Source organism: Pipra filicauda, unplaced genomic scaffold (assembly GCF_003945595.2).
Source record: "Pipra filicauda isolate LSUMZ 115617 unplaced genomic scaffold, ASM394559v2 scaffold337_size785800_pilon, whole genome shotgun sequence".
In the NCBI taxonomy this organism is placed as follows: domain Eukaryota; kingdom Metazoa; phylum Chordata; class Aves; order Passeriformes; family Pipridae; genus Pipra; species Pipra filicauda.
Window position 1 is genome coordinate 162,627 of NW_024104462.1, and position 21,452 is coordinate 184,078.

At 47.0% G+C, this 21,452-nt stretch overlaps 1 protein-coding gene across 2 annotated transcripts in view; it reads left to right on the forward strand.

Annotated features, from left to right (window-relative positions):
• The first annotated feature begins 2,101 nt into the window (after window positions 1-2,101).
• MAP2K4 (mitogen-activated protein kinase kinase 4) overlaps window positions 2,102-21,452 on the forward strand; it is a 94,436-nt gene continuing 75,085 nt past the window's right edge. For both annotated transcript variants that reach the window (XM_039384053.1, XM_039384054.1), the window contains exon 1: window positions 2,102-2,141. In XM_039384053.1, the coding sequence (XP_039239987.1) occupies window positions 2,117-2,141 (25 nt within the window). In that variant the 5' untranslated portion in view covers window positions 2,102-2,116. The remainder of the gene's footprint in view (window positions 2,142-21,452) is intronic.

The window sequence follows — 21,452 nt, forward strand, 5'->3', positions numbered from 1 at the left end:
CCCCCCGCGCCAGGCCGCGGCTCTGGGGCGGCGCTGCCCGCAGGGAGCCCCGGCTCAGCCCCGGCGGCCCCGCTCCGGCCCGGCCCCGCTCTGGCCCGGCCGCGCCCGGCGCGCTCGGCGGGAGGAAGCGCGGCCCTGGCCCTGCCCGCCGGGGCCTGCCCCGAGCTCGGCCCCGCCGCGGCACAAAGGCCGGACGGGACGCGGCTCCGGCCTCTCCCGGCCGAGCTCGGTCCTGCGGCCGCTCCGGGGGCCCTGCGCGGGCCGCGGCAGCAGCAGCAGCGTCCCCGGGCCGTGCCCGCCGAGCCCCGCGGAGCGGCCGGGCCGGGGCTGCGGCGGGACGGCTCTGCCCGGCCATCGCGGGCGCCCCGGCCCTCGCCTCCGGAGTGTGCTCTTCTCGAGACCGATGTTTAAGTAAAATCAGCTCAGCGTGAACTTGCGGTTCAGTTTTGTTCCCTTCGGATGGAAATTTACAGTGCTGCAGCAGGGTCATGTTGGTTCCCGCCGGCACTTGTTGATGGTTGAGCAGCCTTGCAAAAACGGTGGATATTTATTTTTTAGAAAGGCCTCGGCAAACACCGTTTGAGTTTCTCCTTTAAAGTTGGATCACTGGAAAATACTCTCTGCTTGAGCAGCATTTTAGTCCTTGTTAGGCTGAAGTGGCACAGTGCTGGTTTGTTTTTTTTCAAATTAAATACAGTAATGGTAATACTGAAAAGCTGTTTGACCTGTTTTGGGAGCAGGAAGAAGGAAAGGTTGCTCTCTTTGTGACAGAGGTGCGGGTACTGTCAGCAAATAATGTTTGTCACAGTTGTTTGCTATAGTCCACGTTCTGTTCTCTCTAGGATGGTCTGCGCTGAAACTGATGGGGACTTGTTTGGGCAGAGAACTGATGGTTAAACTGAAGAGTTTGGTATATGTGGAATAAGAAGGTGAATTTTGGCTGTTTGTAGTTTCCCCTGTGCAAAGGATTGGGTACCCACTGGGCCTTGTCAAGGTAGTACTATCCACCTTTCAAAAACCAGAATCCCAGACCTTGTGAATTAAATGCACGTGTTAAAAACTTGACCATGACATACCAAAGCTGTTGTGACTAAACAAGAACTAGCCTTGTTGCAGGGTAGTTAAAACCCTCCTTGTTGCCCCTTGTGTTTCCACCTGACCCATTTTTCTTATTTGCGTTGTTCCTCTGAATCCCCTGTGTCTCCAGGGCTGAGGGTTGGATTTGCACCGTGATCTCAGAACCTGTGATGCCCCGTGAGCTTGTGGTGGTGTATCATCTGCACCCTCTCTCCAGGTGGAGGAAGGGCAGTTGGTTCTGTTGTATCTGGTTTAAGTGGCTGTTTAAATATTGACTCAGGACAACGGGCCAGCATGATGATACCCAAGTGAAGGCCAGTGTTGGGGTGGTTTTTCCTAAGGCAACAGCTGAGTGTTTAGGTGCCTAGGAGGACTGGAGCGTAGGATCCTGGGAGCGCTCTTGAGCAGCAGGTTGCTGTGGTGGTGATGGTTCTTGGAACCTGCAAGAAACTCCGTCCCAGGAGGACAGAGATCCCTCTGTTACCATGCCATCTGTGGTCTGTGGGTGGGATAGGAAGGCACTGGACATCCTGCAGGTGATCTGCAGGCTGCTGGGGCAGGTCTGGCTGCCCTCTGAAGTGCTCTGTGGCCTTGCCCACAGCACATATCCCCGCTGATGCCAAGGCAAGCTGACATGAACAAAGTGAAGCCCCCAAAAGTGTCGAGTGTTCCGCAGTTGGGATGCCCAGTGTGTGCTTGTAGTGGGGCTGGGCAGGCATGGGAGCCTGGGAGGTGCAGGAATGCGTTGCTGGGTGGGGAGAAGAGTAGGTAGGACTGCGTCAGTGTCGATTTAATTGGTTTGAACAGCATGGCAGGGTGGAGCAGGGAAGTCATTAAGCTGGAAACAAGTAATTATATTTTAAAAAAAAAGTTTTACTCAGTTAATTTTCAGCCAGAAACACTCCGACCTGGCTTGTGCAACTGGTGCTGCGAGGGACGTTGGGAGCGGGAGAGAGTGGGACAACTCCCACGCCAAGGGGCCGTGGCAGTGCTCCTCTGGACAGCAATCTGTTGTATTTGGAGAGCCTGCCCACAGGACATGTGCTTGGGCAAGCTGAACTTAGGTGAGAGACCCTCGCAGGGAGTTCTGTTTTGCTGTGAGGGCTGGCAGTTTCATAAGGGGGATCTGCTATCAGGGTGTTTGGCAGGGGCTGGGGCTGGGGGATAGTTGGAGGGTGGTGGTACAGGGGAGAAGTCTTCATGGAAATTGAGACCCATCACATTGATGTCTGGGGCTAAGGCAGTAGATCCAGAAGGTCTCTACAGGCCACCTTGTTTTGTTTTTAATTTGATATCCTACAGCATTTTTGATGAACACAGACTCAAGTCCTCCATGCGGAGGTGACCGTATGGAGATGAGGGGACACTGTGCTGTCCTCGTCCTGGGCTCACAGTTCAGCCATGGTCCTCAGGCCCTCATGATCAAGCAAGGGGTTGCTTCAGGTCTTCTTGTCCTTACTTTTCTGTGTGCCCCAGCTTCATGCTCGTGTCTTCTCTTGTCAGCCTGCATTTGCCGCCCGTGCCAAAGGACCTGGAGCTTTATTTCTTCCCAAAGGGTCTGCCGGCCAGTGCAGTTCATGGTGCTGTGTTCAAGGCACAGCTAAGAGACAAAGGAGAGCTGGAATTCTAAGTGTTAAAATAGATCCTAATCCATAATTTTTTAATGTTTATTGCATGCACACTGGAGTCTGTCTGGATGCCGGTGACTGCTGGTGCAAAGAGTTGTTGTCCGTCTTACTTGCGTAATGTTGAAGCTTGGGAACGGTTCAGAATATTTAGTGTCTTGGATGTTTTGGGGAGAAAACAGATTCTGTGGGAAATGGGATACCATGCTTTGACAGTGATTTAAGGAAAAAACAACCCTCAAACCGTAATTGGAGCAATTTTGTGTTTCTCTCATTGCCAAAATTAGTAATAGTCATTACTGCTCACATTATGAAAAAAATGATCATTTGAAGAATGATGGTGTGAAATCTAAAAATGTAATTAATTTCAAGGCATAGGGAGAATTTTGATTCTAATTACAACCTTTGGAGTCACTCATCCTAACTTCAGTGCCAAACAGGAGTTGTTATGGACTCAACTTCTACGCTGGGCGTTGGGGAAGACTAGAGGCAACTGGGACTTCTCCAGATCCTTGCTGCATGCTCTGGTGTCTCTCAAAAGCCAAGCAGAACTACTGTATGTGTACTTCTCAGAGTGTACATGATGGCTCAGTTGTGTTGGGTGGGAATTCCTGACCCGTTCAGCTGGAATTCAGGATTCTAAGTTCCCTTCACATGTGTCTGTGGTCCTGTCTGTTCCCTCCTTGATGTCTTTACCCTCTGTACCTGGCTTCAGCCATAACCTTTCTGTTTTTAGCAAAAAACAGAGAAGGTCTTTCTCTGGTGAGAGAGTCCTCTGTGGATATGAGGGAAGGAGTCTGGGCAGGGAGGTTGCCAAGAGGTGCATGAGGAGATGAACTAGATTCCCTGTCTCACCCTTGGATGCCATTCAGAACATCAGTGACTTACTGGAATTGGGTGATCTGTTTCTGCCTGTTTATGAGGAAGCTCTGCCCTCTACCTTTCTCTTCCTGATGGAAAAGAGCTGCTGGGAGGCTTTTTAAGGCTTGGGAGTTGTTCGTGTTTGGCAGGTGACGGAACTGGTGAGCACTGCGATGGACTTTGTCAGTCTCCCAGTCAGGTGGGTTTGGTGTGGGTGTGTAACCGTGCCAGTGGGGTGGTTATGGCTCCTGCAGCAGTGCTGGGGGAAGCAGAATATTTCTTGAAACCATTTGTGGGCATCATGACTAGAGTGATCCTTGGTACAGGAATTCACTAAGAGATGCCATGATTCCTGTGTCCTCCTCTGCTGTAGCGCTGCTTTGGTGAGTGCATTGAGTGACTGGAGCAGCTCCCCTCCCCACTGCAGAAGGTGGACCCAGGTCTGGCAGGAGGAGAGAAGTGAGATATTGGATCTGCTGGAATACAGAGTGGGCACTGTCAAAAGGTTGGCTGGGGGACTTGCCTCTCTGAGCAGAGGGGCACCGTGGGTGGAGAAAGTGAGAGGAGTCAGCAATGTAAACATGGCAGTTTGCTTAGGGAACCTCAGAGGGGAATTTGAGGAGCAAGGAGTGAGTGGGAAGGTGCAGGAGTTGTGAAGGAGCAGCAGGTTAGGTATGAAGCAGTGTGTGGATGGCCAGGTAAAATGAAATGTATGATGTAGATATGAAAACAAGGAAGATGGAAAAGAACAAGATAAGAAAAGAGGGGACTGGAGGGAAGAATTAACCCATGTCCTCAGTAGGTAGTAAAATAAGCATTATCTGTCCCTGTGTATTAATTACCTGTTCTTATGCTAATATAGGCCAAGTGAGTTGTGTCTTCAGCAGATTGGAACTGATTGAATAAAATCAGAGGGTGCCTACACCTCCTCTTGCCCTCAGTGGAATTATCAAACCCGTATGTGTTAGCAGACAGCACTGGTGCAGGCTGACACTGGCAGATTGTTGGGTGTGTGTCTACTTGGACACGTTTGCATTTGTTATGGAAGGTAAAGATAGTTGAGTGGTGAGCAAACCAATGTATTTCAGTTCATTTTTGCCCCCAGTTTATTCCTTTATGGATCCTGTGGCTATGTCTGCTTTGTGTTTGAGTCTTGGCGGCATGTGAGCATATGTTTGGCATTTTGGCTTTCTATTTTGGTTTAATTGTAATCAAGTGATATTCTTGATCTGTCTGTTTTCCTGCTAAAGGGGCAGCCCAAAAGTACTAGTTAGTCTCCTCAGACATGGGAGGCCTTTTCAGTTATTTTGTGCTGATTTGAGGAAGCCAAGAGTTGTGGAAGTCACACTGTTGCTCATCAAAGTGAGGGTCATCCTGCAAGAGAAAGATGAGTTTTGAGAGGAAGCAAAAAAAAGTCAGAATGTGTACTTTCTAAAATTGATGTTGTTGAGGAGTCCCCCAAATTAAATTCATGTGTATGCAATGAAGCATTGCTTACAGGAATCTTGTGTAACCACATCAAGCTCTGCATGTATCAAACACACATAAACACCTTGTTAGTGTTGTATAGCTGGAATGTACGTGATCACTGTTTTGAAGTCAGGTGTCTTCTGTTGGATTTAGGTTTGATAAGATTTTATGTGAAACTAAAAGTGAGGGTCTGCTTCCCAATGGAGGAAGAGCTGTTCTAGCCTGTGGAGACTGGAAAGGAAAACTGCATGAGGGGAAGAGGTTTGTGTCGTGCTCTGCCCCATGGGGTGGGAACCTACAGGAAATATCCATCTAGGCTTCACTGAAGTGATGTTTAAAGAAATTAAAATCTCTGAATGGATGTGATGCTTCTGGCATCCTCTCACAAAGGCTGGAGTGCATTGATCTGGACCAGCTTTGGAAAGGTGCTGGTGATGTTCCCAGTTCTCGTGTACCTTATTTAAAATGGGCTGCATTGTATTCAAATACCTCCTTAGATGTGGATGTGAGTGTTGCCCTTACCTTGCCTTGTTGCACATGCTGAGACAGCAGCATCCACTCAAGGAGATGGGGATTGCTGTGCTGCAGCAGCAGGCAGAGGAGAACCTGCCTGATTTTGGGGCTGAACCTTTTCATTGTTGTTCAGGAGGCGTCACCTTGGGGTATGGCTTTTTCATGGATATTCTAGTCAGGATGGATTATTATTATTGTACATTCTGTCTACTGGCTTTGAAGAGATGAAAAAATGTTTTGGGGATTCCTGTGTTGATTCTAGTCATTTATGGTTGTTGGGCTGTAACATCTCTTCTGCAATGAGAAATTGAGTCCCTCTAAGTACACCACTTTAGAAGAATTTGTGTCTTTAAGTCAATTGGGCCAGTAGTTATTAATTTTTTAAGCTGTTTTTATATAGGTTTGGTCAGCTTCTGTTTTTTGGTTCTCCCTGTGCAGTTCCGCTGCCACTCCCTTGTCCAATGCCCTCAGTAATGTGAATCTTGCACAATGTTATTCCAGGCTGCTGGCATTCCCTGCAAACGGCTTTTGTCTGTCTTCTGGGTACTCAACGTTTCTTTTCATGTTGAGGACTTGTTTGATTGCAGAAGGGATGTGTGAGCCGTGGTTAAATGATAGTACAGTGCCCGTTGAGCAGGGAAAAAGGTCTTCCTTTCAAAAAGGTGTGTTGCTATAGCTAGATTAGTTACTGTGTACTAGTTACTCATGGTAAATCCTTGGTGAGAGACACTTCACCTGTGTTTCTTTGGCTCAGCTCGTAGATAACTTGGATACTGTGCCTGTGCTGGGCTAAGAGTGGAATAGCTATTACATGTTTCTTATCCTTCCATCTGCACATGCCCCTCTGGTGACACCAGCTCTTGTGTTTGGAGGATGTCTGAACAGGAGTGTGAGGCTCATCCCTCGCAGCTGGCACTCACTTGGGTGTTCGGGGGCTTTTAAAATATTGAAATATTTGATTATCAAAATCAATGAGAAGGAAAGTGCTCTGAGTTATCCTGAAGGTGCCAAGGGGTTATGTCATTGTCCATAAAGCATGAAATTGCAGGGAGAGTGGGTTTCATCTCATACTCTGGGATGGCAGGAAGGATTTATGCAGCCTTGGAGCCCTCTTTGGTTTTCGCTTGTGGTTCTTCTGATTGTCTGAACAAGACAAAGTAATTTTTGCTGTGACTCTGCACGCTGTTTTCTACCCCCACCCCACCTCCTTGTACTACTGCTGAGTTGTTGGACAAGTTATCTCTGTTACAGGTCTCTTGCTGAGGTTTGCTAGGTGAACTTACATAAACTGTGTACAAGATGCTTCGATAACTGCCACTGCAGGTGACACCATGTGTGGTGTGGCAGTCTCTCGAAGGGGTGGTCCTGTGCTACCAGATTTAAACTGACTGCAAGTGCTGGTACAGATGTACCTTTTACATACATATATTTTTAATATAGGCAGCCCCTCTGTTCACCTTGAAGGCATCTCCCTTCTTGGGGCCATGTTTGTCCCCTGGCCCCGTGAGCCGTCCCAGCTCAGGACCTGCCTTCCCCTTGTAGGGGCACAGCTCCCTGAGCTGCAGAGCGGGAAGGGGGCAGGATGATGCTGCTGGGGGTGGCAGGAGGGAGGAAACCCACCTTCTTGGAGGCAGGTGGAGAACATGGTGACTTGGCTCTATCACTTTTCAAACCGTGCCGGTATGGCATAGGGGTGTATGCTTGTCCTAAATCCTGTGCCTGCTAAACTGATCTAAGCCCGAGTCAGTTGGTCCCCTTGCAGGCTCCCTTGGGTGCTGACACTGTCAGCCAGCCCTCATAGCTGGCGTTGCTGGCAGGGCAGAGGTGTGTGCTGCCCGGGACAACCTGATGCTTCTGACTCACTGAGGAGCTGCTGTGCCGCTGCCAAAATAATCTGTGCAGCCTCCCCAGATGCTGTTTTCAATCTTTTGTGTGGGGGTGGGCTCGAGTAGTTCATCTGGCTTCTGGTTTTTTGTTTGGTTTTTGGGGTTTTTTTGTGCGTATTTTTACCTGTCAGGGATGAAGCAGATTTCCCCAGTTGCATTGGGCTGAGAAGCTGTGAGTGCAAGAAGCAGCTCTCTGGTGTACTTTGACCTTTACAGGTAGAAGAGCACCCTATTGGGTGCTTCCTTAGCTTCCTTTTTGCCTTTAATCCCAGTGTTTTTACCTCTTGGGAACTGTCCCTTAGTGAATTGGTCTTTTTCCCAAGACCCTTCCTGAAGTCGAAGGGAGATTTGCAGTGGGAGAGACCTGAACTTTCTGTGATTTAATATGGTAAACCCAGAGCACCCAGAGGACAGCAGGGAAGTGTTATAAGCCAAAGGATGTGAAAGAAGACTGATAAACTCTCGCAGCCAAATACATTTAGAAATTATAAGGGAGGCAGAGAGAATTGAAAACTTGCTCTGCCTCAGCAGTTGAGCTGCCTCAACCACAGCAGTAAAACTTTGTGTCAGCCTTAGCATTCAGGAGTCATCATTCTGAACAGGCTGTGGCACTGACTTTGGTTCTAAACTTTCCATTTCACTTTATTTTAGGTTAGGTTCATCTGGTTCTTATGGGCATCTGCAATCTTACTGGGATTTATTTTGTTTCAGGGGAAGCTTTAGATCTTGAAGATCTCCATGATGTGTGTTTTTTGGTCTGCTTAGGTGGATGTTTCTTCAAAATTTGTCCTGCAGGTGCAACACGTCTGTGCCTCCTTATGATTAGGTGGAAAGGTGCCACTGCAATTTTTATCAGATGCCACAGGTTTGTTTGCCGAGTCTGATCTCTGAAATAGTCACAGACCTGTGCATGGTCTGTGACTATTTCAGAGATCAGACTCGGCAAACACAGGTCCCACTGGAGCTCTCTGTGACCCTGCTGAGTGCCTGCTCCACGCCTGCACAGATCCCACACGGAGCCTGTGAGATATTGTTGGCCTGGATTTGCATCAGGAGCATCATGTGATGCTGCAGAGCATCTTCCAAAATGTGTTACCTTGACTCCTCAGGCTGTAGCCCTCTGTGGCTGGATCTCTTCTAATTGCTGTTAGTGAGGAAGTACAGCATGGTATTGCCAAGCATCCTGCTGCCTGTCTCCCTCCGGGCTCTCCTCTCAGGTGAGCTGAGCTGCTGTGCACGTGGAGAGTGCAGTGACGGTGGTGCTTAGCAGGGTACAGCCCATTAACTTCTGCATGAGCATCAAGGGAGAAGTGAGTATGTGTGTTGCACAAGTTGTGTATTTATTAGCTGCTAAATTGATTTCCTCTAATGCAAATCAAAGCCTCTGTGTTTGCCCTTTACCGGAGGTGGGGCCAGCCCTCCAGGAAGCAGACAGCTCTGCTGGTCCTGGAGCAAACAAAGAGTCCAAGTGCCAGGAATTAGTCTGTGTTTTGAATAATTTATTTGATCTTTCTGAGGTGCTTCAGGAGATGCCCTGTGGCTTAAGGAGGACAGCTGTTGGGAGCAGACAGCTGAGCTGAATGGGAGTTTATCCTTTATCTGTTTTTGTCTAGGCTTATTTTTTTCTGTGGACCAAAAGGGTTATATGATTTGCTTTGGACCTAATTCTCTGAACTGAATTAACCATCACTTTGCTTTTGGACCAGAGAGCAAAGTGTTTGTACTTTGAAGAGGTTTGTGGACAGAGATAAAACAGTTTCTCTTAAAAACATATGGCTGTATTGTTTGACCTGGGAGGGGTTGTGGACCAAGATAAAAGCATTGCATTTGGAAATCCCTTCTAGGGAGCAATGGGACCATGTCTGAGTTTTCCTGTAAGACCATTTCCCCTCCTGAATTGTGTCAATTCAGGACCTGGGCTCGTGTCAAACACTGGAAACTTCATCCTATCTTTGATATCCTCTTCTTTCCTCTTGTCCCACTCAGAAACCTGGGTAGACACAGGGTAGGAAGGGGGAAGATGATCAGGATGGCTCTATATAATGCTGGCCAAGACTTGTGGCCCAGAGCTGAGGAGGTTCGGTCCATTCTATGAAGTCTTTTTTGCCTTGGGTTAGTGAGGTCAGTCAGCACGTGGAAACTGCTGTGTTTTAAAGCTGATTTCCTTTGAGATTCAGGGAAAGGTAGAGGTCAGCTCTCTGCTTTCAGATCTAATATATAGCCCAGCTGTTGTCACTAGAAAGTGTGACACTGTGGTGTAAGTTTGCATGCAAGTTTACACAAAAGAATTGTGAATGAGCTCGGACTTCTGTTGGAAGAAGAAAGGGTTGGATGTAAAGGTTTGGAGATGTGCTGCTTTAGGCAGCAGCTTAGCGGTTGAGCTCTTTCTGCTCTGGGACCACATGTTGTAGAATATCTGAATAAGCCTGCCAGCATTCTCCTGAAAATCCAAAATCTATTTTAAAATGTATTTCTAATTAATTTATTTCTTTTTGAGGAGAATTGGAGTAATATCCTGGAGCTTATCCCCCCAGCTGGTTTCACCAGAGTGGTAGCCAGATACTCTTCCTGGGAAGCATTGCCACTGTGTATCAGTGCTAGATATCCTCTGGGCTGGGGACAAGAATTTACTCTCTGGCCTGTTCCCGTGGGTTTATCCCTGCTGATCCCGCTGATGAGGATTGCAGCTGAACAAACGGGAGAAGGCTCTTCTCAGCAAGTGGCAAAGGTTGAGACAGGAGTGGTGGGAGTTGGTCTGTGGCCCACGTCTGTATGGGGTGGGAGGGCTTGCCTGGCTTCCCCATCACGGACATGATTTGGGATCTTCTGTGACTTGAAGAAATTCCAAGTCTGATTTGTCAGGTCAGCTGCTTTTTTCCTGCCCTACAGAAATACGGTAGATGAAGAATGAGTGACTGCAGGATTTATTTCAGCGAAGCCCTGGAACATTTCTGTCCTGGTCATTTGCTTTAATATAGACATGCCTTAGTCAGGGCTGACTTGAACAGGAGCCTGGAACTGAACTGGCAGCAGGGAACCTGCTTCATCACTGAGCTGCCAAAGGTCTGAGCTGCACCCTGCACTGTGCCAGGGCACTGTGCTGCTCTCACAGCACGTGGGATACAGTCCAGGACCTGCTTGTCCACAGTGTGATTTCCTTTTAGTAAATATAAGCTTTCTGGGAAGGTTTATGTTGGGTTTTCCTCTCAAATCTGAGTGATACTGTGGCAGCAGAGCTCAGACTGCCCAGTGTTCATGTTCTCAGAATAATCCTGTGCTGGCATGTCCTGAGTCTTTGAGACCCAGAGAGGTCCCCAGCAGGGCTAACCCAGGTGTCTTCATTCCCTGTGGGTTCCGACATCCTCTGCATTTGCAGCAGGCTCACAGCAATATTTTTATTTTCTTCCAAGTTTCTACCTATAGCTAAAGTATAAAATTCCAGCTTGTAATGCAGAGGCTATTCCCAGTGCTTTGGATGTTGCAGAAATGGTAATTGTGAACAGAACTTCAGAGTGATCCTGTGAAGTACTTTTGCCCAGTGCTTCAGATGAACAAGGCCCCTCACTTTAAAAAGGACATGGAGATACTGGAACGTTCCAGCCAAAGGCAACAAGGCTTGTGAAAGGTTTAGAAAACATGTCTTATGAGGAAGGGCTGAGAGAGCTGGGTTTGTTTAGTCTTGAGAAGAGGAGGCTCTTCCTGAAAAGAGGTTGTGGTGAGATGGGGGCTGGTCTCTTCTGCCATGTCTGCAGTGAGAGGACCAGAGAAAATGGCCTCAAGCTGAGACAGGGGAGATTCAGATTAGATATTAGAATAAATGTTTTCACTGTTTGAGTGGCCAGGCATTGGAATAGTTGCCCAGGAGGTGGTGGAGTTGTACCTCCTCCAGGAGTGGTACCTGGAGGTGTTAAAGAGATGTCTGGATCTGGCATTAGATGATGTGGTGTAGTGGTTTAGGGGTTACAGTGGCAGTGCTGGGTTGATGGTTGGACTTGATGATCTTAAAGGTCTCTTCCAATCTTGATGAGTCTATGATTTGATGATGACCTGTATATGGTGAAAGAAGAGTTTCCTTAGTCCCAAGTATGGCAGTTGTTTTGGATGACTATGGCTTTGATGTGCTCTGGTCTGTGTAACAACTCAAAGAAATACAAAGACCCTTGCAAGTCTCTTTGAAAATAAAAGAAAAATAATCACAGATAGAAATGCAGTGAAAGAATTGTGTCTGCACTGCACGTGCACACACACTCTTCTGGGATCAGCCAGAGCCCAGCCAATGCTCTTACTCCCCTCTGAAGGGGGAACTGGCAAGCTTGGTGCTGGGGGAATCCTGCCATAAGTTTCTTATTTTGTCTCCACTAGTTACCCCTTTCTATCTCATGCATAAGCATATCAAGCTCATCTTTAAAACCAGTTTGGACTCTTGGCTTTCAGAAGACAATTTCATTAGCTGTGGATGTTCTTTGTGTTGTTGGACTGTGGTGATTTCATGATACCTGTGTAGCTGTTAGTGTGGCATCTTCAATAAGCATGTACTGCTCCCTCTGTAATGCCTGTTCCTCAGAGGTGTTGCAGGGTGTGATGGTATTCCTGCTGTGGTGTGCCTTGGGCTAGGCAAAGAACCAGCCTCTGTTCCCCTTTGGAGCATATGGATGCTCCGTTCCTGCTGATGGGAAGTTACTCCAAAGTTACTTTGGAGTTCTTGTTGTCTCTGGAGTTTACTGATGGTGTTGCGTGGAGCAGAAAACACGGCCAGCAGGGCCAGGCTGATACCTCAGCTTCCCCGTTCCCCAGATGCCGCCAAGGGCAGCAGCACCGGGAGCAGACCCAAGCTGTGCTGGTGCCACGAGCAGAGATGATTGTTGCATCATTGATAAAAGGTCATGCAGCTCTCACCTTCTCAGCAAAAAGTTGGGAGCCCTGCTATTGTGGAGAAATTGCAGCATCATAACCCAAGGCATTACAGGTCAGTTTGCTGTGGGGCAGGTGGGCGACAGTGCTGGCTCTGGCTGTGGGCTCTGCACGGGTGGCTGCAAAAGGGGAAAACTTCTCTTTGTGGTGCTCAGACACCTTGCAGAAGCCAGGAGGACCCTTGATGCTTTTGTGTGCAGGACTGATGCATTGCCTTTACTGCGAACTCGGGGGAGAAGGAGTTAATGGGGACAAGGGCAAGGGAAGAAGATAACTGGATCCGAGTTGGGGCTACTGGCTGATATTTTTGCAACAGTCTTCTGTTACCCAGCGTGAGACCATGGGGATTAGCTGGGCAGACTCACAGGCTCCTTCTGTACTGAGGGCCCTCCTGCCCTCTGCAGCAGCAGTACAGCATTTTTCCAAGAACTTTAAAATCCAGTGCACTTGGGGATTTTTTGTTAAGAGACTCTATGGTGCTTGTTTCTTTAGCAGAGAAATTTTGTTTGCCTCTAGTTATTTACCCTAGTAAAACAGCAAGCTTGCTGCTTTCCGTGAGTGTGACAGTGCCAAATTCTCCATGCACATGGCTTTAGTGCCTGCACCACCAGAGCCTGCTGGATCACATCTGCCTCTTCCAAGTGCTGGGTTGTCCTCACTGCTCAAGGAGCTGGAGCTTTGCCATGACCTGCCCCTTATGTCAAGCAACGGATCTGTACCCAGGTCTGCAGTGTGGTTGTTTGGTGTGATCCCTGTGTGATTAGGAATAAATTCTTTACTTAGGAAGAATTTTTTTCCCTGTGAGGGTGGGGAGGCCCTGGCATGGGTTGCCCAGGGAAGCTGTGGCTGCCCCATCCCTGGAAATGTCCAAGGCCAGGTTGGACAGGGCTTGGAGCAACCTGGGCTAGTGGAAGGTGTCCCTGCCCATGGCAAGGGGGTGGAATGAGATGGGCTTTAAGGTCCCTTCCCACCCAAACCGTTCTGCTGTTCTGTGAGCCTGAGTTTGCTGCTGGCAGGGGCGAGGAGGGTTTGGCAGCTCTGTGCAGAGGGCAGAGGGGCAGCGGGCAGTGCTGCTTGCCCAGGTTGCTGTTTCACAGGGGAACTGTTGTTAGCAGCACCCGTGGGGGAATATTGCAAAAAGCCATTGCCTGTGTCTTCCCCTGCTCTGGGCAGGAGTCTTTGATGGAGGTGTGGAATGCTGCGCTTTCCCAGCTCTGGTCTTGTGCTGCGGTGGCAGAGGTGGAGAGGTGGGCTTTTGTGGGAAATTGCCTGAGCATGAGCAACTGGACCATCTGTTTTAAAATACTGCTTAATATGGGCAGATTTACTGCAAACCTTCTGTTTTCTGGGGACAAAACAGTCTGTCTGGGGACAGTCTTAAAGTTTGTTGCTTTTACTCCACACGGTACGTTGGTCCACTCCTTTCCTTCCAGGTGCTGGTGCTGGTCCCCTTGCTGGTGTGTTGAGCTGTGCCACCCCTAAAGGTTGGTTTATAAAATGTTGGATCCTGACATGATGGGATTGCTCTCTACTCAAAGCAGCACAGTCTAAAGTTTGATCTAAAAGATCAATTTTATCTATGATTTTAGAGTAAATATTGAAGCATAAAAGGATATTCTTAATAGTGATGCTCTCCTTTGATTTTGAGCAATGCCTGAGAACTGGTCTCTTTTGCTTAAGAGTTTCAGAGAAACTTCTGTGAAAAAGCACAAAGAAAGCTATGCCATTTTTTTAGCTTAATTCTTCGTTTTTTATAAATATTGGTACTGAGAATTTGCTTTTTCTTCCAACTGACCAACTATTCCTACTCCTGAGGAAGCCCCCATTTCTCACAGTGCTAGTGCACCAAAAGCTGAATTTAAACTTCTGAAAAGGTCACCAATTGTTGAGGTGGCTTTGTGCCTTCTGCTTTGCCTGTGACACGACAGCAGCACTGTGTCACTATACAGAGGCGCTGCCCGTGGCTGGAGCGGAGGGAGCCCAGGGCATTGCTGCCTCCTGAACTGCCACCAACACCAGCTGCTGCCACTGGGGTTTGACTTGCACTTGTTAAAACTTCTGTGGAGTGAAGACCAGGTGCTTTTCCGTGGTGGTGAGGGTGAAGGTACCCATGCTCAGCTTACAGGTGAATACCTCGAATCTCAAGCATGGGTGGTATGGGCACCATGTACTTTTGTGGGTCCCTTCTTGTCCTGCCCCTTTGTAAGGAATGACAGCATGTGAAGAGGTCAGAGACCTTGTTCCCAGAGGTGGTGTGAGAGTCTCTCATGCTGTGTGTGGCCCCTGGGACTTGCAGAACTCTGGAGGGTTCATCTAGTTTCTGTCATTGCCTTAGATGTCTAGTCAAACCCCTGCTGCAGTAAGGTAGAAACTGTATTATGAACCAAGGCTCTGCATGGATTTTTTGTAGGTTTTTTTTGGTTGGTTGGTTGTTTTTGGTTTTGTTGGTTTTTTTGTTTGTTTTTGGTGGGGTTTTTTTGTTTGTTTTGTTTTGTGGGTTTTTTTTATTTTTTTTTGTTTTGTTTTGTTTTTTAAATCTGAATTGTAGAAATCTTGACTCTGCATTTCTTTCAAATTACATAAAGGTTTTTTGTTTGTACTCAATATGCTTATTTGTTACGGCAGTTTTAATATCTGGAGAGATAATTGTTAATGTTTTTTAAACATTCGGTATCTGTGGATTTTATCTCAGTATGTTTTGTGACTGCTGTTCAGAGACATTTCTTCTGAGGTACTGTATATAGAAAATGGTTTGTTGGCCATAACTTTTCACAGACTGATGCTTTTCTGTTTTGGAAAAGCTAAGAAAGATCTTTGCTTCAGTGTTCCAGCACAGAGTGAGCCTGCATGTCAGAATTACTCCCCTAGGAGAGGGTTGGAAAGCACCTATTTATTCTGAGCTAAAAGAAAGCTATTAAGGGTGTACAGATATCTAGGAAACTTGATGTTTGAAGCAGGAATTTCAAACCTCTTTTGCAGGCTAGAGCTGTGTGGCAGGATTACAGTTGGATTTATAGACCTTTCTGGTGAATATATGAGAGGACAGTGACTTAGGTGTGAAAGGAGGTGGAAGGGAAGTGTCTACCCCAGGGAGCTGTGGCCTGGAGGCATGTGGGTGAGGGAGCTGTGTTAATGGCTCTGCAGGTGAGACTGAATTAGAGATGGGTCTTGCTGGGAACAGCTGGCACCCAATGGTTCATATGAACTATGGCAGCCTAAGAAGATTGATTAATATTTTTAAGGACAATGGCTTGCTTTTGTGTCAGTCTTTTTGCCAATTCCCAGTTGTCTGGCATGTTAAGAAGACTGTAGATGCTTCTGGAGGAGATGAGTTACTTCCCCAGCAGTGCTTTCCAGCTGAAGCTGGGATCTTCTGTCAGGCGTAGACAGTCCATGTGTTTTGGAGGGGTTGAAGTCTTCTACAAAACAAAAAAATTCTGAATAAATGATATTTCAGGGGGAAAAGAAAGGAAATAAAAAGGCTTTGTCATCAGAAGGTTTTGCAAAATAATGAGGTTTTCCAGAGCTTGGCAGCTGGGTCTAATGGTAGGTAGCCCCTGGAGCAAACTGGAAATGAATAGGATCTTAGGGAAGGGTTTTTGTTATTTTCCCATTGCAGGAGTGAAGGGACTCTCAGGTGGCTGCAAGCTGAGCCCCAATAACCAGTGAATCCTTTCTGACCAGCTCAGTTCACTGTATTGGCTGTCTGAAAATTTAAGAAAACCTGGGAACTGCTTTGCTGGTGGCAGAAGACTTCACAGCACAGGTGCTGGCAGCACAGGGCCGGGCTGCTGCTGAGAGGCTTCCAGAGAACAGGAGACAAAAATCCCTCCAGCATCACTGTGACTTTCTGACCTTGGCAGTTTTGGAGTGAAAATTTATGTTTCCAACTCCGGAATCCTTAGTGCAGTTTGTTCCGCAAGCAGCGGTGTGCTGGTGGTTTGTCACCTGCTGTGCTGTGAGCTCCCCTCACAGCATGCCCAGAGGTTCATGGCTGGTAAGGCTGTAAAGTGCTTCCATTAAAATAATTTTGATTCCTATGCCTGGAGGCAGAAATGCAGGTAGATCAGACCCAGGAGGCTAAAAGGCATTAAAAAACCCCTCTAAACCAACACTTTAGCACTTCTGCCACAGAGGAGCTGCCACTGGAGCACCATAGTTTGCCTTTAAAATGCAGAACATACACCAGAGCAGCTGAAAATACCGGGTCGTGCCCACGATGCTTTTGAGGCTGGGGAGCTCCTGAAGTGTTGCCTAGTGGAGATCTTCATCCCCAAGAGTTGTGATAGAAATGAAATATGTTTCTGTAGGAACAGCTGCTGTTGTGCTTCTGAGCGTAGGTCATCCTGGTTTGAACACCCAAAGTTGTTCGTTGCCTGAGTTTTATTCCAGGGAAGGTTTCACTAAGGGAGAAGAGCGAGCGCCTGCTCACACACTGTGGGGTTGTTGGCCTGGTTCCTTTGCTGCTTTGGAAATCTGGGTAAAACATGGAACATTTGGTTGTTCCCCGCAGTTGGTCATTGAATCATAGAAAAGTACAGGTTGGAAGGGACCTTCTCATTCCATCCCCTGCCGAGGGCAGGGACATCTTCCACTAGATCAAGTTACTCCACGCCCCATCCAACCTGGCCTTGGACACTTCCAGGGATGGGGCAGCCACAGCTTCTCTGGGCAGCCTGTGCCAGGGCCTCACCACCTTCATCGCTAAACATTTCTTCCTCATGTCCAGGCTAATCCTGCCCTCTGATAGTTTAAAACCCTTGAAGGTAAAGATGAAATGTCCTTGGCAGGAAGTTTAAGCTAATAGATGAGGTGCTGGGAGAGTGAGCAGCTAGGAGGGGGCCTAGTTCAGCCTGTTGGGTGGGATTGGGGGAACCCGTGATGAGCTGTGGGGGCTGGATCTGGCACCTTCCTGCTGGTAGAGCCATGGCGGGAGAGCTGCTGAAAGGGGCCGGGGGCTTTTTTCCCCTGTAGACTTTAACCAGGTGAAGTAAGGAGTGACTAGGAAAGCACTCAAGAAGATTCTTTGACAGAACAAACCCCATTTGCTCCTGGCAAAAGTGATTTACAGCAAAGACAGATTTTGATGTTGAGCATTTTCCATTAAAAATACTGTTGACTGATACATAGTGACAGTGTGTTTGCTTCAATTACCCCAGAGTGTATTTTAATTGTAGTTTTCTCTTTAAACCACTTGATAAACTGCTGGGAGTATATTGCTGACTTTTTGCATGTTCTATGCAAATGTCACATGTATTTTGAAGGAAAGGATGATAGGAGCGTGAATGCCTTTGTGTAGTCTTTTACCCATTTAACAGCTTTTTGTTTCATAGGCAATTTCCGTAGGTATATTAGCTATTAATGAGAATGACAGGAGCTACTGGGTTTTAATGAATTTATTTTTTCAAGTTGTCAGTCAGTGCTCGGTAACTGTTGGTGGAGAAACTGGTGGTGCTTGCAGTGGGCAGGAAGAGTCTGGCTGGACTTGGCATAGGCTGGCATGAAACTGTTGTGCTCTCCCATTAAGGGGTGGTTTCGACTGTGCATCCACTTTTTTTTTGTTCCAGAACATCTTCAATCTGAAGGTGTTTTTTCTTTTCTGAGAAGGAAAAGGCAGTTGCTGTTCTCCATACTGGAAGATCAAAGGTGTTTAGTGGAGAGGGATGCTTTGCAGATCCTCTGCTTGTTGTAAAAGAAAGGAATGTAGCACAGATGTCTGAATTTGTCTTGTAAGCCATTGAGAAGTGGCAGGATTTCATCCCTAGCTCTCTACAGCTCCTTCAGGGGAAAACAGCAGCAAGTGTCTCAGTTCAGGTTGGCAGCTTTGCCTTAGTGAATAATTGGGCAAAACTGCTGTCAACTGAGACATGAGATGTGTTCATGTTCTGTTAACCTGGATTTGGGAGACCCAGACACGAACTGGTTGGTGTATTAAGAAACTGTGAAACGAAGGGGAAAATTTGCAATGCAACTGACTTCCTGCTGTCCTGAAGAGAACAGAGCTTGGCTCGCAGCTTCTGCCATGTGCTGGGATGCATCTCCGAAGGCAGTGGGACATGGCACCAAACCTCCTGTGGCTGAGGTCCCTGTCCCATGGCTGAGCACATCCCTGTCCCATGGCATTTCTTGCCCAGGCACCAACCCAAGCTGTTCTCCGTTTCCAAGCTGGGCTCCTGCCTGCGCCCAGCTCTGCCCTCTATGGGGACAGGGTTGTTCCCAGGGGTACTTCTTTCCTGTTTTTTTTTTTGCTGGTAAGTCTGTATGGTGAAAATGAAAGGGTCAATGTCTTTTCAGTATTTTTTTGCTGTTTCTGTCAGGGTTGCAAACATCCAGACTGAAGTGCATTTCCCAGACTTTGATGTGAAGATCCCCTCCCAATGTAATTTCATTTCTCCTCCTAAATATTTGTGTAGCTTTAGAGGAACGCCATGAACACATGAACAAGTGCATTTTCACAGGGTGATTGTTTTAGTGCTTTGGCTACTTTAAAAATAAAGAATACTGTGAATGTGTGCAGTGACACTTTTTGGAGTGACATCCATTGTATTTCCATGGCAGCAAGAGCTGGGCTTTTATTAGGCTTCCCTTCAGCTCCTTTCTCTTGTTTTGTTTTGATAATGAATCAACTGTGTGTCGCTTTTTGTGCTCTCCTGCACCCACTTGCTAATCTTTCTGATCTGGGGACATGTGAGACCTAAACATGGAATAAAACGTTGTGTAAAGGCAACAAAAGTGAGCATGGAATACAGCTTACAGCTGTCCTGTGCTTGGCAGGTCATGTTTAGGGGGCTCAGTGTGTGTTATTCACAGAATCACAGAATATGCTGAGTTGGAAGAGACCCACAAGGATCCACTTCCTGGCCCTGCACAGGCCCATCCCCTGTGCCCCAGAGGATCATCCAGATGCTTCTTGAGCTCTGGCAGCCTTGGGGCTGTGCCCACTGCCCTGGGGAGCCTGGGCAGTGCCCAACCAGCCTCTGGGGGAAGAACCTTTGGCTGAGATCCAACCTGAGCCTGCCCTGACACAGCTCCAGCCATTGCCTGGCTGCTGTCCCTGGTCCCCCCAAAGCAGAGCTCAGTCCCTGCCCCTCCTCTGCCCCTGCCCAGGAAGGTGGAACTGCACTGAGGCCTCCCCTCAGGCTCCTCTACTCCAGCTGAACACACCAAGTGCCCTCATTAACTCCTCACATGCCTTCAAATCAAGGCCCTTCCCCATCCTCCTTCCCTCCTTTGGACACTCAGTTTGGGGCAGTGTCCCCCCAAACTGCCCCAATACTGTAGGTGAGGCCACACCAGTGCAGAGAAGAGCATTCGGAATAAGAGGAGGGTAGCCTGCTCCCAGGAAAATGGAGCAGGAGACAGAAGAAGGCCCTGGCACAGAAACAGTGAGCAGGTTGGTCAGGTGTGTTTTCCTGAGGGCTCCCTTTGAGCTGTGCTCTGGCTGCAGGTGGGGCCCAGCTCTGAGCTCCCAGAGCAGGGCAGGATTCACATCTCTGCCCCATTTGCTGACAAGAAACCAGAACTTGGATTTAATCATCTCAGTGGTGATTCTCATAGCACCTATAAATGAAGGCAGTTACACTTTTAATGTAGAGTAGTGCTAGAAGATATTCCTTAGGCATATTTTCTTTGGTAGCGTCTATCAGAACAGATCTTTCAGGATACCAACCCTGGCTTTTTTATATCAATAATTTTTTCTTACACTGTGAATCTTAACATATAGGACACCAGATAGTAAGGTGCACATGATTTTCCTTGTCTTGTAACCAATATGTAAAGCTAAAAAAAGTCTGCTTTATGCTTTTAATTGCTGGTGAAATTACTGTCTTACAGTTTTCTCATTGAATAAATTTGGCCAAAATAAGAACTGGAAGCAGTCCAATTATCATATGAGGAAGTAAAAAGAAAATAAAATAGAATCAAGAACAACTCAAAGGGGAGTCTTACCTAAAGAGCATTACACAGTGTTAAAACTGACATGAATCCAATGTCATTTCAATTTTAGGCAGGTATTTAATACTTCAGGGGTAAGCTGTTTGCTTTAACAGCAAAATTGAGACATAATGAAGTTTCAAAGTGAGCATTTGAATATGTGGAACATTTTAATATAAGAATATTTGAACATGTGGAGCAGTTGGATGGCATTCTTCTCTGTGTCTGCTGGTGTAAGATTTGATACTCAGTAGGTTAAAGTAGCAAGAGGGTTAAAAAACAACCAACCCACAGGGAAGTGGTTCTTTGTGCACTGGGTAGCTGAGCTGTGGAAGCTGTGGTGCACAGTGGTGTGGGTTTTAAAAATAAAAATAAATAAATAAACTTTTGCCGAGTTCTTAAATGATTTTAAAATTTTTAACCTAAACACAAAGTAATGAAGTCTGTGACTTCAGTTCAATAGGGAACTTCGGTGCAATTATTGTATTCCACACTGAGATTAAACTTACTGTTTATTGTCATTCATTCATGTATTGGGATCTTTTAGTTAAATAGCTTCTTTCTCCTTATCTTTGAAGGTGTCAACAGTAACTAAGACTATATTTTTTAGGAAAAATGGCATTTTTCAATATGACATGTCTTGTTTGTGGATGTGACAGGGCCTGAAGCTGACCAGTCTCCGCTGGATGTCTCAGGGCAAAGGGACCACCTGAAAGGTAGAAACACTTCATTGCAGATGTGTCTCAGGGTTTCTCAAGCAGCATCAGAATAAAGCTGATGTGATTCTTACCAGCTTTTGTTCACAAATTAGAAATTTGAATTATTTGCTGTGATTTATACCTCTTCTTGTTCAGACTCTGTTTCCTTGTCCAAAAGCCTTGGAAGCAAACAGTTTCAGTAGAGGGAGGATGCCTAGAAATGGCTGTGACTTGCACAGGTAAATGTTACTTCTGACAGGCACTGACTGCTTCTTGTGAGATGTTCAAAAGAAAGGAATAAAAATTAGAATGGATTGGCATTTCCAGACAGATTTTGTACTCCTCCTCCTCCCAGGCAGTTTGATTCTGCATGGAGTCATTCACACATGTGGGACTTGTAAGTAAATACAAATTCAGAAACAGCGTGTGGCCGTGGCTTGCACCACCACTGGCCCACTGGAGATTCATAAAATTCCTAG